The sequence below is a fragment of the Glycine soja genome, chromosome 11, assembly GCF_004193775.1.
Source record: "Glycine soja cultivar W05 chromosome 11, ASM419377v2, whole genome shotgun sequence".
In the NCBI taxonomy this organism is placed as follows: domain Eukaryota; kingdom Viridiplantae; phylum Streptophyta; class Magnoliopsida; order Fabales; family Fabaceae; genus Glycine; species Glycine soja.
This window is the reverse complement of record NC_041012.1, coordinates 64953-80336: the sequence shown is the minus strand read 5'-3', so window position 1 is coordinate 80336 and position 15384 is coordinate 64953. Positions and strand designations below refer to the sequence as shown.

Here is a 15384-nt window from a genome sequence, read left to right as displayed (position 1 = left end):
TTTATTCTTTACCATGTTATTGTTTCTTATTGTGACCTGCCCCGTCAGAAAAGCATAATTTTTTTTACCTCCCGTGATCTTTACTTTTTTAGTTTCTGTAAAATATAATAAATTTAGGGTCCATTGGGTGGTTTCCAGTTGTTCGTTTTTAGTTTTAAAGTGAGTTTTAAAATAAAACCTGTCAGGCAAATATTGGGCTGAAATGGGTTTTTACCCACTTTGACAACAATTTTGGCCCAATTTTTAAAACGAAATAAGTCTTATGTTTTTGTTTCACGCTGTCCTTTCTCCTTTCCTTTTACATGATCTCAGTGTCTCCCTCTTTCATGTAATTTCTTCTCATTCTCTTGTGCCTCTTCTCCTCCATTGCTTCCTTCTCCAGGTTTGTGACTTCTATTCCTTTATCTCTTTCTATTCTTTGATTGATTTTTTTATTCTGTCTTCTCTCTTCTCTCTTCAAGGTTTCCATTTTTGTTGTCTCTTCATCTCCATTATTGCTCCTTCATAGGTTTGTGATTTTTGTTTCCATTGTTGTCGTCTCTATCTTGATTTGATTTTTGGTGTCTGAGATAAGGTTCCTGAACTTTTTATTTGCATCTGATAGTAATCCGCTTCTTATAGTAATTTGCTATACAAAGATTCATCCTATATTCAATTATTATAAGACGCAAATATAATGCAAATAAAAATTTTAAGAACCCTAACTCAGACACCAAAAAAGAAATTTGAGATAGAGACAACAGCAATGGAGACAAAAATCACGAACTTGTGAAGGAGCAACAATGGAAACCTTGAAGAGAGAAGACAAAACACAAAATCAATCAAAGAATAAAAATAGAAGGAATAAGAGTCACAAACCTAGAGAGACAGCTATGGAGGAGAAGACACACAGGAGTGAAACTTTCTTTAGAGAGTAAGAATGAGAAGAAATAACGTAAATGAGGGAGGTACAGTGAGAAAGGACACAGAAACAAAAATATAAAGAGCGTACAGCCTCTTTTTTTTAATTGATCCAAAAATTTAAAGCGTACAACTTAAAAAAAAAAAAAGAAACTGATCTATAATTGTTGTCAAAGTGGATAAAAAATCAGTCCAATATATTTTGTTTTAAAAATCACATTTTAAAACTAAAAACGGGGCCCGAGTAATTAATAGTTTGATTTTGAGATGAAGACAGAGAAAAAGTGGCCCCCTTTGCTTAAAAAAAAAAAACTATGTAAACTTTTCAAGAGAAATGTTAGTAATATTTTTTTAACACTCTCCTTTAAAGATTTTTTTCAAATTATGAATTTTGGTAGGTTGGATAGATAGGAGTTATCAAACCTCTATTACCAGGTGAACATTAATGGTTTGGTGTTAAATTAAATAATAGAAACTAACACTGTTTGCCACCACCTTCCCTGTCTTTCATTGTTTGGCTGCACTTTATTTGAATTACCCTGGCCTTCACATCGTTGGCTTTTCTGCCGTTCCTCATAAGGTTAGTACCCTTGCGGGAGAGGTTGAAGATCCAAGTAAGACCTTCCACAAAGCACTTGTTGGAGGACTAGTTTTGGTGGTCTCCTCCTATTTGATTCCATTTCTGGCGGTAACAGGTGCTTTGCGGGTTTGTTCGAAGCTGAAATGAGCAAGATGGGAATGCTTCCATATCTATTTGCTACAAGGTCTGATCTTTTTTCATCCCATCCAGACATTGCACTTAACTTAATTCATAGCTAGATCACAATTTTCGATATTTACTAACACTTACTGTCTTCTTGCCAGGTCTAAGTATGGAACATTTTGTTCTCTGCCACTGGAGTTATCTTCTTGTCGTTCCTCAATTCCTTATATGCTGTAGGAATGCCTTCTTGAGTTTGCAGCTTTATAGACCTTACAGAGTTCCACTGTCAACATTTTTTGTTCGCCTCCTGCCTTATTGCTTATTCTTGTTATGTGCTTGGCTTCTTTGCGAACGTTCTTTGTGAGTGGAGCAGTAATTCTGGCGTGCTTTATTCTCTGCCCTATCTTGCTTCAAGCCAAAAATAAGAATTGGATTCTGTTTGAAGAAGAACCACCTTCCTTACATTCCACTGGCTGACCCAGAGAATAAGGGTGTTGAGCTTCTTGTGAGCTCACCATTTGCTAGTGTGGAAGAACAATTGTCTTTAATGCAAAGTGATTCTAAACCAAGCTAGCGGGATCTTTTCTTGGACATCAATTTTGACGACAATTCAGCACAAGCATACGACGTGTTTGGCTGTCTTGGACATTGCTGAATGCTGATCACTAGAGCTTATTAATTTCAATTCGCAGAGGTTGAACTCGGGGATGGCTGAACATGGCATAACCAAATCTGTGTTGTAACTTATATACGATTACCATCAATTATACAAAGAATTGAGTTATTTTCATCCGTTGAAAATATTTTCACCCGTAGAACTACTCAATTATTCATTGCCACCTCGTTTAGAATTTTCTGAGTTTGTATTTTAATTATCTCAACAACGAAAAGAATTTTACGAAATAATGTAGGAATGATTAGGTGAATACAACGAGAAGATTTTTCCGTGTACGTTTAGAACTGTCACGTAATTCGTAGAATTTTGTTTCGCATAGCAATCCTGCTTCGACTAATGTTTCCTCTTTTGCCAAACAGATCATTAAAAGTGTTTTTCTATTGTTCCTAGATAACATGAAGGGGTTGGAAATAAATTATTTGAGACCTTGTGCTTTAAGAGCAATAAGTATGTATGAACAGCGCAACTCTTTATTTATTAGATACATCCACATTCAAGTATGACATGCTAGATTTGTAGCAAGCATAAGTTGCTATACATTTTTTCTTCGGGAATGATTCAAGAATTGCACAGTTGCTATACATTTTTTCTTCGGGAATGATTCAAATTAAGTTGCCATCTGCTGGTGATTCTGAGATGTTATTATTAGAAACATCACTGCACAATCAAGGTTTCAAATTAGGAGATAAATAAAATGAAACTGATCTTCACAAAAAGAAAGATATAGAAAGAGAATCTTACAGGACTTGGAGATTAAGATCAATGACCTCTTTTGGGATAGATCCTGTTAGCTTGTTGTTGTTTAGGCGTCTATATCATGAATGCAGAAGGATGAGCGAAATAAAAATAAAGCACGCATCATTTGATTCATAAAATAAATAAAATGCTTACAGGAATTTGAGTGACTTTAAGTTGCCAAATGAGTTTGGGATATTCCCTTCCAATAGGTTATCATACAAATCCATACTAATAAGGCTCTTCAAGTTACCAAGTTGCTCAGGAATGGTCCCACTTATTTGATTCCCATAGAGCTCACTGCAATGAAGAATTTTAATTATAATCACCGAACAAACGACTTAAAGATTACATTTTGATTAGAACGCAATAAGTGAGGAAGAGAATACATACAGGTACTGGAGGGAGGATAGCTGGGCAAGTTCTGGGGCCAAAGTTCCAGATAAATCATTGTGGCCCAAATCTCTGAAATTCAAATTGTTAGTAAATGTTTGGAAAGAAGAAGGGGAATGAATGTTACAACTTACAAGCGAATGACGTTGTTGTTGGAGTCGCAGGTAACATGGAACCAAGTACAAGGATCAACGAGAGAAGTGTCCCAGCTCTCCAGTACGTTCTTCGGGTCAGAAAGACGGCTTCTCAAAGCAGACAGAGCGTCAACTGCGAGAGACATAAACTCAACTCAAAACTATAGCAATTGTTTTGAAGAGAATAACAACTCACATACATACCTTGGGAGTTTGACAAGCACGAGAGAGGACGTTGGAGAAATACAAATAACGCAAATACAAAAACCAAACTAGACATTCTTCCTCTAACGGATGATGGAAGAGAGGGGGCTGCCACTCTGCTACAAAATGCCAATCGCTTTTATAATAATAATTGTGTAATAGAATTAAGTGCGAGATAAAAAAATATTCTTAAAGATCCATTTGTAATCCTGAAATTTAGTAATATATTAAATATAATTATGTTATCATTAAATAAAATAATTAATTATCTTTTAATTTTCAAAATATGATCTTTTTTTTCTAATAGATGCAGATATTATCTTAAGAAGTAATAAGTCTATACATTTTATTGATGAAAATTCTTTTACTTTTTAAAAAATTTATGACATATTAAATATAATTATGTTAAAATTAAAGAAAATAATTAATCATCTTTTAATTTTGCAGATATTATTTTAAGAAATAGTAAGTCTATACATTTTATTGACATGTATATATATATATATATATATATATATATATATATATATATATATATATATATATATATATATATAAATAATAAATAAATATAAAAATTATATAATTTAATTGAATTCGTGCATGACACAAATTTTAAATCTAGTTGTACTTTGTATTCAAATGTGTAGGTAATCAGAATTGATACTAAATATAATTTATAAATAACCTAATCTATAATTTGTAACTAAAGACAATTATATATATATATATATATATATATATATATATATATATATATATATATATATATATAACTACTTTTTTGTGATAAAAAAATATTTTAAGATAATATGATAATTTAATGTTTATATTTTTAAAACTTATTTATTTCTCTTTTCCATTCATTTTCTCTCCTCTCTCTAAATATTTATTAATTACATTCATAACTGATGTCTTTTAATTTATTAATTAATTTAGTTATATATTTTAAAATAATGTATCTACCTTAATTTAAAATAATCTTATTTTTTTCTTTTTAAAATATATAGATTAAATAAATCACGTGTGTGTCTAAAAAAGATAAATCACTTGTGCTTAGTTCTTTCTTAGAAAAATACGTCAATAGTTTTTTATTTGTGGGTTAGTATTCATAAATCTCATATTGTGGATTATATTCAGTATTATGCTTGTTTTCAATATTTATTTGTTGCAAGAAAAAATAGCATATCTAATGCTTTTAAGAAAACCAAATTATTGTTAAATTCAAAATTAGAAGATGTTGATGTTAGAAAAACGTTAATAACATCTTTCCATATGTTCTATATAGTACTTAATAATGTAATAATGAAAATTAATCTATATTTTTTTATTTTTAATGTTAATGTGTTCGTACATAATTTATTTTTATTCTCAATATTATTTTCTTTTTATTTTTAACCCAAGTCATTAAGACAGATGACCAGCAACAGTTCAGTTTCATTGATGGATGATATTCTTCGAACTAATAGTATGTATATATCTCAGATATTATTGAAGCTACATAAGTATTTGAAATTTTGGTCACCTTTAAAAAAAATTTACATGATGAATAAAGTGCTCTTATAATAATATAGTAATGTTTCTTCTTTTTGCCAAACTAATCAATCTTAAAAGAGTTTTCTCTTGTTCCAAGTTAACATGGAGGGATTGGAAATAAACTATTAGAGCCTTGTACTTAATTCATGTAAGCATAACTAGCATGTTTTTCAACTCAGACTGAGACTGAGGCATTTTTTCAACTTGACATCATCCCAGTCAGAAGCTTGGTTATGCTGCTTGCAACCAGAGGCAGACGATAAATTCATTTATTTATTAGATATATTGACATCACATATAGGTGCCACACGTTTAGATTTGTGACAAGCGTACATTTCTGATACTGCTTTCTTCCCTAATAAAGAAGGCTTCTTTGCAGTCTGAGGAGTAGTGACGAAATCTACCATTCTTCAGCATCCAAAATCATAAGGAACCAATCCTTTCAGCTCTGGGCCGCTGAGTTTGTTATTCTCAAAACTGAAACAAGAATTCATATAGCAAGAAATCTGAATTACTTCAGCTTCAAATTAAAAATGTCAAGATTTTGTGCCATAATTATGAATTCGGATACTTTGCAATCAGTTGTGTCAGCTCTGGCTGAAAAATGTTATGAATGGATACATGAGTAGAGCAAATGAAAGAACTACTTTAAGTGAGAGCAATTTTAGTTTGGCATCTTTTACCAAAACTAATTTAGTACCAATCAGCCTTTTCCTTGCAAATATATAAAAGATTTATATTCGAATCAATTATTATCTTAAGCATGCATATCAAATATGGTTATCTAATCTTTGTCGAGAAATAATCCAGGCACTGAAGTGGTGGACAAGATTTCTAGACACTTTATACAATTCGTCTCCTACGACAAATGACACTTGTTGAGAAGCTTAATAAGGAAAAACTTCTTGAAAGTGATGCAAGGCACATGATATTAATTTGTTGGGTTTAATGTATAGTGGCAATGGATCTTGGTTTGACTCTTACCATCTGAAATTTAGACTTTGAACTGTTGTAAGTTCTAAGTGGTTAAACTGGCATATTCACCAGCACGTGTTTGATCCAAAGGTCATTGGACTTATTAAGAGTATGTTATTATCAGCAAGACTAATGAGGCAAGAATTGCAATAGTTACTATATATACCTTTCCATCGGGAAGGATTCAAAGTTGCCATCTACTGGTATTGTTCCACAGAGGTCATTATTAGAAACATCACTGCACAGTGGAGGTTTCAAATTAGCTGATAAATCAACAACAACAACAAAAAAAGAAAAAAAGGAATGAAATGGAACTTGGCTTTTCCTCAGACGACATGAAAAGTAAAAGAAAGTAGGGAAAGAGAATCTAACAGGATTTTGAGATTTTTAAGATGAGTGAGCTCTCTTGGGATCGCTCCTGTCAGTTTGTTGTTGTTTAGGCGTCTATATCATGATACATGAATGCAGAAGGGTGAGTGAAATAGAAACCAATTGAAATAATTTGATGTTTAGTTGAAGTATGCTTACAGAAATTTAAGTGAGTTCAAGTTGCCAAAAGACTTGGGGATTTTGCCATGAAATTGGTTGTCATACAAATCCATACTAATAAGGTTCTTCAATTTAGAAAGTTCCCGAGGAATGTTGCCACTTATGTTATTCCTGTAGAGCTCCCTGCACTCTCAACAAAGAATAAGTGAGACCATGATGGATTGTTGGGTTGGGAGAAACAAAAGAGACAGATACAAACAGGTATTGGAGGTGGGGTAGCTGGGCAAGTTCTGGTCCCAAAGTTCCGGAGAGCTTAGAATTGCCCAAGTCTCTGAAATTGAAAAAGAAGGATTAGATTGTTGGAGTATGAGATTGTTAGAAAGAAGGGAAGGGGAATATTAGAAAGAATAATACAAGCGAATGACGTGATTGTTGGAGTCGCAGGTAACATGAAACCAAGTACAAGCATTAACGAGATTTGGGTCCCAGCTCTGAAGCACGTTGCTGGGGTCAGAAAGCCTGCTTCTCAAAGCATGAAGAGCGTTTCCTACAAAACAAGAAAGAAATTAGCTAGGACAGGACCACAAGCAAAATAATCAATAAGTGGAACATTAAAAAACACACCTTCGGAGTTGGCTGAGAAGGATGAGAGAGGACGTTGGAGAAGGAGAAATAACACGGACAACAAAACCAAACTAGACATCTTCCCATACGTTTCTGAGACTTGGAAGAGGGATGGAAGTAAAAACTAAGAACAAGGGAATGGTGAAAGAAAGAGAGAGAGAGAGAGAGAGACCAAGTCAAAGTCAATATAGAGGGGCTGGCACTCAGATACAAAAGTCAAGTCATGGTTATTGTATCGTGTGGTCTGGGATTGGGACTCATACTCAACGAATCAATGACTTGCCTTGGCATTTCCATTAAGTTAAACTGTTCAAGTAATATTATGTTAATCAAATTTCATCTGGTCTTTATCAGCCAGCCTAGTCAAGTAGTTGTGCAGCACCCGCCGGTGCTGCCCAAGGACAACTTTATGTTTATCCAAACAACAACACTCTATTATCTCTTTCTTTTTATATCTAAATAATTTTAAATTTTTGTATTGACAACAATTTATTAATAGTTTTTATCATTTTTTATTAAATTATAAATTAGGTTGTGCGGACATAAAATAAAAGAATTTTTTTCTTATTCTAAGCTATTGTGAGTCGAATTTACATAAAAAAATTATTTATTTATTTAATTTTTGTAATTTTTCTTTTAGTTCTTATGGTTAATAAGTGAATTTTTTAATTTTTAAAATTAATTTTTTCTAACAACATAAAACTTTTAAGAATTAAAATGTAAATTTTAACTACTAAAAAAATTACTTACTAAGACTAAAAGAAATAAGTTTAAAAATTATAAGGATTAAATGGGTTATTAAACTAAAAAAAAGAACGGAAAGAATATAAATAATGAACTAATTTAAAAAATGATGAAACTCATATACTTATGTACTGTAAGTTGTATTCTATAATTTGGATTTTGCTAATTTTCTTTTCCCAAAAGCATGTGAAGGGAGACCACAATTCCGCAACTCCTTAATCCTTCCTTCACTTAAGGCCTGGCATCACAATTTCATTTACCTGTCTCTGAGGGAGTGATCGAACGATCATTCACATCAAATCATTTCTAGTTTATCTCCTTAACGCGGGAATATTTCAAGCAACCATAACTACAATTGAAGTGAATAGTACAATCAAATGATTAAGCAACTTTAAATGAGAGACCCAACGGGTGGCGGAAAGCCGAATTTCGGCACGCCACAACTCTTTAATTAGTTTTAGATGGGAAACTTCAATTCCCATGTATTCACAGGCCTCCATTTTTTGTCTTTTGAAGTAAGTTTCATCCTTATAATAACAAATTAAGAAATGAAATATGGGTGCAATGCATGCAGGAGAGCGAAGGAAGTGAAAAGTGTAGCGCATGGTGGATTCCCTGCAGGTCATGTCATGAGTGATGGAGCAGCTACTTTCACTCTGACGTCGATCAAAAACTAGTTTAAGGAATATTATCACCATATTCCTAGCCAATATGAAATACTATATTAGAATGTGAGACTACATATAATTTAAGCCCAAAAAACAAGTTTAGGGGAAGAGAACTCTTCAAATATAATCATCATATTCCTAGCCATTGAATTTCAACGGCTACCAGCACCAATTAGATATTTAACAAACTAATTAAAGCCAGTAAAAAAATCGTTAAAGCAAGAGATTTACAACATTTTTTATAGCCAAACATTACAAGTTAATGGCATTCGAGTTCAACACGACACGACAACGATCGACCACTATGTTTCTGTTTCATGATTCATCAGTTGCGGAATACTGGCATAGTAAATTAAGTGAGATTTTTTTATGTAATTCCACATTAATTGAGAATCGGTTTCATTAATTATCTTTCACTTCTATTGTATCTGAAAAATACTCTCCAAATTTAAGAGTTGTGCAAAAAAACATTTTTGTTAGAGAACTTCCGAGGGAGAAAAACATAACAACTGGCCGCAACCCGGAGCTTGATAGTTAGTACTACAAACCTTCTACGTGCAGGAATAATCCGCGACTCAGATAGAGCTCTCAAAACAAAAACATTCAAGTCATTTTTTTGCTACCGACGACGCACTACATTAAAAATCAAAGACGAAATAGTGTTACAAAGTGAATTTATACTAAAAGTAAAAACCTTCCCTACACTACACATGTTTTTTTTCTTGATGACGCTGCTATATAGTTTATTCTACATGGTACCGACATTCTAAACCAACCCCACTCCTCTTACTAGTTACTATTCTTCATTTTCCCCATCTCTCTGTACAGCCGCACCTGCAAGCATCCATGCGGAGACATTTACTGCTGCCTTTTTCTGCAGATAAACCCCATTAAAGGAACACCACCATTAAAGGAACACCACCATTTATAACTACATACGGTGAATGCCAATCTCCATACCCAAAATATCATATAACGGGGCAACCAAGGAGGAAGAAGAGTGTCATGAAACAACTTATGACCACATTTTTGCTATTCTCTCTAGCAACCTACTTTCCTCCTCTTTAGAAACATGTGGGTCAAGATTACTAAGGTTTTTAACAAAACTGTTGGCCTCATGCCGCTGGTCGAGCTTACAATACCAATCAACAATGGAGTTATAAGTATTCTGGTCTGGCTTACATCCTTGCTTGATCATGTATCGAACTACGTCAATAGCCTCAGCAAACATCGAGTCAGCAGCATAAGTTGCAATAAATGTGTTGTAAGTTACAACATCAGGAACAAGTGCAGAATCTTTCATTTCAGAAAATATCCGAGAAGCTTCCTTCATCCTACCATTTCTGCAATATGCATAAATAACAGTATTGTATGAAATTCTATCAGGTTTCATACCTTTCTCCAGAACTTCCCTCAAGATTTCTTCTGATTTTTGGAAGTTTTCAGAACGGCTGTACATATACATCAAGCTATTATATGTAGTCAAACTCGGAGTAAATCGCGTCTCGTGCATGAAGTTCAAAATCTCGTGGGCTTTGGCCACCATCTGCTTCCTCCCATATATCGAAAGCATTGCATTCAGAGTAGTTATGTCGGGCGAAATTCCTCTTCTCCTTAACTCCAAAAAGGCACGTTCTGTTTCTATTAGGAGATCACTCTTGCTGTTCACTAGAACAAGAGTCTTCAAAAGAACAGCATGAGTTTCAACGGAGCCAGAGTAAATCTCCTCGGCAAAAGCATTCATCCTTTCAATCTCCTTACCATTGGCATAAGCATGAAGCAAAGAGGAATATGACAGCTCATTAGGTTTACAGCGACCGTCCTCCATTTCAGCAAGGACTTTCTCAGATTGTTCCCAAAGACCTCCTCGAGCCAAAGCTGCTAAAACAGCATTGTACGTGGAAAGATCTGGTACGACACCGGCTTCAAGCATGCTCTTGTAAACAGCCATAGCCTGGTCAAAGGAACCACACCTGCTGTAGGCACTAATTAGAGTGTTGAAGGTGTCCCTCTCGGGCACAAAGCCTGCTCTCTTCATTTCCTTAAATATTCCAGAGACCTGAGAGTCCATTCCATTCTGTCCAAAGACAGCCAAAAGGGTATTCCAAGTAACAATATCAGGGGAGCAATTGCAGAGCTTGATATCATCAAAAACTTTCATCATCTCGGCAAACTTTCCTCGGTTGCCATGCATCTTAATAAGGGCATTGAAGGTGCAAATATTGGGCTTGCATCCCACAGCTCTCATTTCCAGAAAAACTTGGATGGCAAAGTCATCTTTACCGGCCTTCTCGAATCCGGACAAAAGGGTGGTGTAGGTAAAGACGTCAGGCTTAATCCCTTTGTGGACCATTTGGGTTTTAAGGTCCAAAGCCTCCTCCAGCAAACCACCTTTAGCATAAGCAGATATCAGGGAATTATAAGTAACACTGGTGGGAGAGAAGCCATTGGCTTCCATCTCTTGGAGGACCTTCATAGCCTCCTGGGGGCGTCTGGACTTACCAAAAACATCCAACAAGGCATTATAGGTAACCTTGTCAGGTGTGAATCCCTCCAGCTTCATCTGCTGAAACAAGTGAACAGCTTCTTCATAGAGAGAACCGCGGCGACAGCAACTTATGAGAGTATTGTAAGTATACAAATCGGGGGCGACCCCACGCGACCTCATGGCTTCAACGAGAGCCGTAACGTTGGACCAAGGCATGCCCATTTTGCCGTAAACATTCAAAACGACGTTGTAAGTGATTAAGGTGGGATTACAGCCGTCTTGCTGCATCTTGTTGAAGAGGTTGACGGCGTCCCTGTACCGGCCGCTACTGGAATAGGCATTTATCAGACAAGTGTAGGCATAGACGTCAATATGAACGCCGTCGTTTTGGAGGGCGAGGAGCAAAGAGGCGGCGGATGAGACCCGACCAGCTTTGCCGAGAATTTTGATGATGACGGGGATTGCAGAAGAGCTGAAAAGGTTGGTGTTGGAGTTGTTGGTTCGAACCCAGTGGAAGACGGCCAAGGCAAGGTCGCATTTGTTGCTAAAGCCTAAGGCCTTGATTATGCCCAAAATATCGGAAGCAGGATGGGGATGGTCCGAAAGCAAAAGGGGACGAAGAACATGGTCTAGGTCTAGCTCTAAGTCTAAGTGAAGAGAGTTGGAATGAGATAAGGTGTGGAGAATTTGCTGACCTGTGGGAGAAAGGCGGTGAGGAGACCAGGGCTTGCCGCGGTTGGGGTCCAAGGACTTGCCCAGACTGATGCGGTGTCGGGAACTGGAATTCGAATTCAGGTCATGGATAAGAGTGTTTATTGGGGGGATTGGAGGAATACTGGTCATTCCCACAGAATTGGGTTTAGAAGAGGAAGAGGGTGAGGGTGAGGGTGAGGGTGAGGGTGGGGGTGGGTTTGGGAGGAGCAGAGGAAGAGCCACCTTTTCTACCATCTCCATCTTCTGCGTGTGTGTGTGTGTCAGAGAGAGAGCCAGCCACCAACTTAACAACACTCCCCCTCCATGGAGTCCTAGATATTTCATATTTTCACATTCAAACTCTTTTTATCAAATTAATTATTTTATTTATCCTTGCACCGCCACACTTTTTCTTTACTCCCTCCTGTTTTTTCAAATAAATTTTCCTTAAAAAAAAGTACACCTATACGATATCTCATTTACGATTAGACAAATTCAAGGCTTTAATTTTTTAACCATCATAATTAAAATTTTAATTTTCCAAGTGAAACTCAAGTATTTCTACAAAATTTTAATCTTTTGGATCAATGAGATTAATTTTTGATTTGAATTTAATCACATCTATTTTAATGATATCAAATGTAATAGATTAGATTCGCTTACTCTGTAATAACCGGTAGTAAGTAATTAGTTACCTATTCTCCCATTCAGTAAATGAATTACTTTTTTTTATTAAAAATTATTTCTCTCTCTCTAAAATTAGTTATTTTAAAGGAAGTCATGCTCACCTTAGAAAACAACATAAAAATGATTGTTTCAAGTGAATGATTCACTTTATAGAAAATAAACAAGACATCTCAATTACTAATGAAAGAATCCAGTTGTTGATACTTTTTATGCACACAAATAACAAATTCTTTATGTCCATAAAATATTGCTCTCTTTTTTTATTATAAAAAAAGGTTCTGTAAATTTTTCTTATGGGTAATTGGATGATTTATTTATTTTGTCACGGGGTGTGGGGAATTGGGGATGGGGAGGTGAGATATTTTATGCGGAACTTGTCCTGTACATGTGTCCCGCGTAGCTTCACTCATATCTCGTAGCCTAGTAATAGTAACCCTTTTCGCTCTCATCCAATTATTGTATATTGTAATGCTGATTCTTAACTCATTAAAATTATTTTTACCAAAATTAATAACAAAATAATTCAAGTTAAGCAACGTCTTTCGACCTTTTTTATACAAACTTCAGAATAGATCCGAAGAATGGATAATTTGGGCCTGCCTAGGATGAAGGCGGTGCACAAAAATGACAGGCAATAGGGGTTTTGAATCGGAGGAAAAAAAAAAATAAGATTTTAAATTTTTTTATCGGCAATTTACGAGGGGTGTGGCATCCAAAATGATTTTGCCTTGTCTTACGTTTCTTTGTTGCCTCATGAACAGAACAGCGTTATCATAAAATAAGCTACCAGAATGGTAGATCAATGAAGGTGCAGCACGAGTTCAGAACTTGCAATTCACACTGCCACCCTTTTCAGCCCTACTCTCGACCCCACCGGTAATTCCTGCCTTAAACCAAACAACAATTATATTATCATCTCCAATGGAGGCTGCTGGTTACTACATTCCTCGGTTCTAAAAGGGTCCATTCACAAAGAAACAGCAGAATAATTACGATCAAATAAAACCATAACATTTAAGATGTCAAATGGAAACCTAACAGGGAAATACTAAATTGTTGAAAAGACTACATCAATCAAAACGAACACTTCAACAATGCTCGTTCTGTATTCAAAGTACCACAAAAACTAAACGCCACTATGTCCCAGGCCAAATGTAATTGTCCAATACACCTAAGCATGACCTTCATACAAAAACCTAACTTTCACTTTCACTTTTAAGGAAGTGAGGGCTAATCAAGCGAGCAATCTCTAGCATCTCAACTTGATCTTTCCCTGCAAACACCTTCTTCAGCTTCTCATCACAATTTATAGTCCTCTTGTCTGTAGGGTCCTATGAGAAGTAAAAGAATAAATTCAGTACAAACCAATTTGGTGAATCTATTTTTTGAATGCAAGATAGCAAATATTTAGAAAATATCAGATAAAACATCCAAATACATGAATGGCAAGTAATTCACACACTGCACTTGTACAAGAAGGATAGAGTCTCATTAGTAAGCCAGTGAAGCAGCATACTAACATAAGCCTTCAAGTAAAAAATAGCAAATGTTTATCAAACCCAGGAACTTGAAATGGCTCCAAAATTGACAACAGAATTCCTCGACATCAACTTAACAGAATTGCATCAAACTATTAAAAATGGAATAGCAGATAGGCTAATAGTTTGTGTGAAGATGAATTAATTTGTGGAATAAACACAATTAAGGTTAAGGTTATGAAAGGTAAGATAGAAAAGAACTAGTACTGTATAACAAATAAAATATTCGCAATGGGGTCGTAACCAAGTAGGAAATGTTGAGGACTGGCCCTATTCACAAGTTAAAGCAAACCCTATGTTGGTTAGAAAGGAAAAGGAATGCAACAAAACAGAACAGAGGGTAGGGTTTTAGGGTTAACCTGAAGATTGTTGTCCTTAATGTAAGCCCAAATCCGTTTGAGGACTTGGGTTCGAGCCATCTCGGGAGCGCCGACGAGGTCTTCCATCTCGGGGGAGACTTTGCGGGGTTTCATGATACCACGGATTTTGCGGGCTGGCTTAGAAGACTGAGAAAGGGTGCAACAGGTAATGCGACTGGTACGCATCATGCGCAAACCAGAAGAAGCAGAAGGCCTCATCATGAAAGTGTGGGTTTCTGATGGAGGGAGAACACATAAAGAAGAAGAAGAAGAAGAAGAAGACAAGAGCCCAAAACCAAAAGACAGAGCCATTATTTTACGTCCACAGCCAAAACACAAAGAGAAGAAGAGATAGACAACAACTCACCCAGCCCCTATCCTCTCCTCTCCTCTCTTTCTACTGCTTTCTGCTGCGCCAACACCTCTCTCCAATTACTAAATTACCCTTTCATTCAAATTTCCAACATTACACTCCTTTTTCATCTCTTTTTTTTCCATACAATATTATCTTCTATTTTTTTTCTTAAATTCAATCCTAATCACTCTTATTTTAACAACTTCTTTCAAAAAATTATTAGTTTATCAAAATAAATTAATTTATACCACATTATAGGGACCCATCTATCATATATTCAAATGGGATTTTGACCAAAAGGGAATAATTGCATTTGGAATTTACCAAATGTGAAAGTATGTTTTGAATTCATCCCCAAGGGGGTAAGTCACAAATATTTTTATGACTTTATGAAATTATAAGAAAATTCAGACTTTTATTTTTTTTAGTGATATCATAAAAAAAATTAATAATGACTTTAGTTTTTTTAATTATTTATATGGA

The 15384-nt window shown here is 35.3% G+C and overlaps 4 protein-coding genes and 1 long non-coding RNA gene across 5 annotated transcripts; 1 reads left to right on the top strand and 4 right to left on the bottom strand.

Annotated features, from left to right (window-relative positions):
- The first annotated feature begins 241 nt into the window (after window positions 1-241).
- On the top strand, window positions 242-2393 carry LOC114375245. Its single transcript, XR_003658734.1, has 2 exons — window positions 242-1664; window positions 1765-2393. It is a non-coding gene; the product is annotated as an uncharacterized LOC114375245 (long non-coding RNA).
- Window positions 2394-2712: 319 nt separating this feature from the next.
- Window positions 2713-3875, bottom strand: LOC114375244 (leucine-rich repeat protein 2-like). Its single transcript, XM_028333016.1, has 6 exons — window positions 3746-3875; window positions 3542-3674; window positions 3408-3479; window positions 3171-3314; window positions 3021-3089; window positions 2713-2936 (listed from the first exon to the last, which is right to left on the bottom strand). The coding sequence occupies exons 1-6, from the start codon at window positions 3819-3821 to the stop codon at window positions 2882-2884; spliced, it is 549 nt and encodes a 182-aa protein (XP_028188817.1). The 5' UTR covers window positions 3822-3875; the 3' UTR covers window positions 2713-2881.
- A 1396-nt stretch (window positions 3876-5271) lies between these two features.
- Window positions 5272-7598, bottom strand: LOC114373186 (leucine-rich repeat protein 2-like). The gene is made up of 7 exons (XM_028330712.1): window positions 7370-7598; window positions 7160-7292; window positions 7005-7076; window positions 6785-6928; window positions 6629-6700; window positions 6423-6494; window positions 5272-5758 (listed from the first exon to the last, which is right to left on the bottom strand). The coding sequence occupies exons 1-7, from the start codon at window positions 7446-7448 to the stop codon at window positions 5692-5694; spliced, it is 639 nt and encodes a 212-aa protein (XP_028186513.1). The 5' UTR covers window positions 7449-7598; the 3' UTR covers window positions 5272-5691.
- Window positions 7599-9337: 1739 nt separating this feature from the next.
- Window positions 9338-12300, bottom strand: LOC114376221 (pentatricopeptide repeat-containing protein At5g02860-like). The gene has a single exon (XM_028334215.1). It carries the CDS (start codon window positions 12221-12223, stop codon window positions 9797-9799), a length of 2427 nt encoding a protein of 808 aa, XP_028190016.1. The 5' UTR covers window positions 12224-12300; the 3' UTR covers window positions 9338-9796.
- A 1256-nt stretch (window positions 12301-13556) lies between these two features.
- On the bottom strand, window positions 13557-14921 carry LOC114373469 (upstream activation factor subunit UAF30-like). Its single transcript, XM_028330932.1, has 2 exons — window positions 14547-14921; window positions 13557-13980 (listed from the first exon to the last, which is right to left on the bottom strand). Exons 1-2 carry the CDS (start codon window positions 14856-14858, stop codon window positions 13846-13848), a joined length of 447 nt encoding a protein of 148 aa, XP_028186733.1. The 5' UTR covers window positions 14859-14921; the 3' UTR covers window positions 13557-13845.
- Window positions 14922-15384: the final 463 nt, after the last annotated feature.

What these genes read in the sequence shown, in the direction of transcription:
- LOC114375244 (XM_028333016.1), bottom strand. Translation starts at nt 3,821, where the DNA reads ATGTCTAGTTTGGTTTTTGTATTTGCGTTATTTGTATTTCTCCAACGT. An exon ending in CTATCCTCCCTCCAGTACCT is followed by an intron (nt 3,315 to 3,407) that starts GTATGTATTCTC and finishes TCTTCATTGCAG; the next exon opens with TGAGCTCTATGGGAATCAAA. An exon ending in TTAAAGTCACTCAAATTCCT is followed by an intron (nt 3,090 to 3,170) that starts GTAAGCATTTTA and finishes TTCATGATATAG; the next exon opens with ACGCCTAAACAACAACAAGC.
- LOC114373186 (XM_028330712.1), bottom strand. Translation starts at nt 7,448, where the DNA reads ATGTCTAGTTTGGTTTTGTTGTCCGTGTTATTTCTCCTTCTCCAACGT. An exon ending in AACAATCACGTCATTCGCTT is followed by an intron (nt 7,077 to 7,159) that starts GTATTATTCTTT and finishes TTTCAATTTCAG; the next exon opens with AGACTTGGGCAATTCTAAGC. An exon ending in TTGAACTCACTTAAATTTCT is followed by an intron (nt 6,701 to 6,784) that starts GTAAGCATACTT and finishes ATCATGATATAG; the next exon opens with ACGCCTAAACAACAACAAAC.
- LOC114376221 (XM_028334215.1), bottom strand. Translation starts at nt 12,223, where the DNA reads ATGGAGATGGTAGAAAAGGTGGCTCTTCCTCTGCTCCTCCCAAACCCA.
- LOC114373469 (XM_028330932.1), bottom strand. Translation starts at nt 14,858, where the DNA reads ATGGCTCTGTCTTTTGGTTTTGGGCTCTTGTCTTCTTCTTCTTCTTCT. An exon ending in TTAAGGACAACAATCTTCAG is followed by an intron (nt 13,981 to 14,546) that starts GTTAACCCTAAA and finishes TACTTCTCATAG; the next exon opens with GACCCTACAGACAAGAGGAC.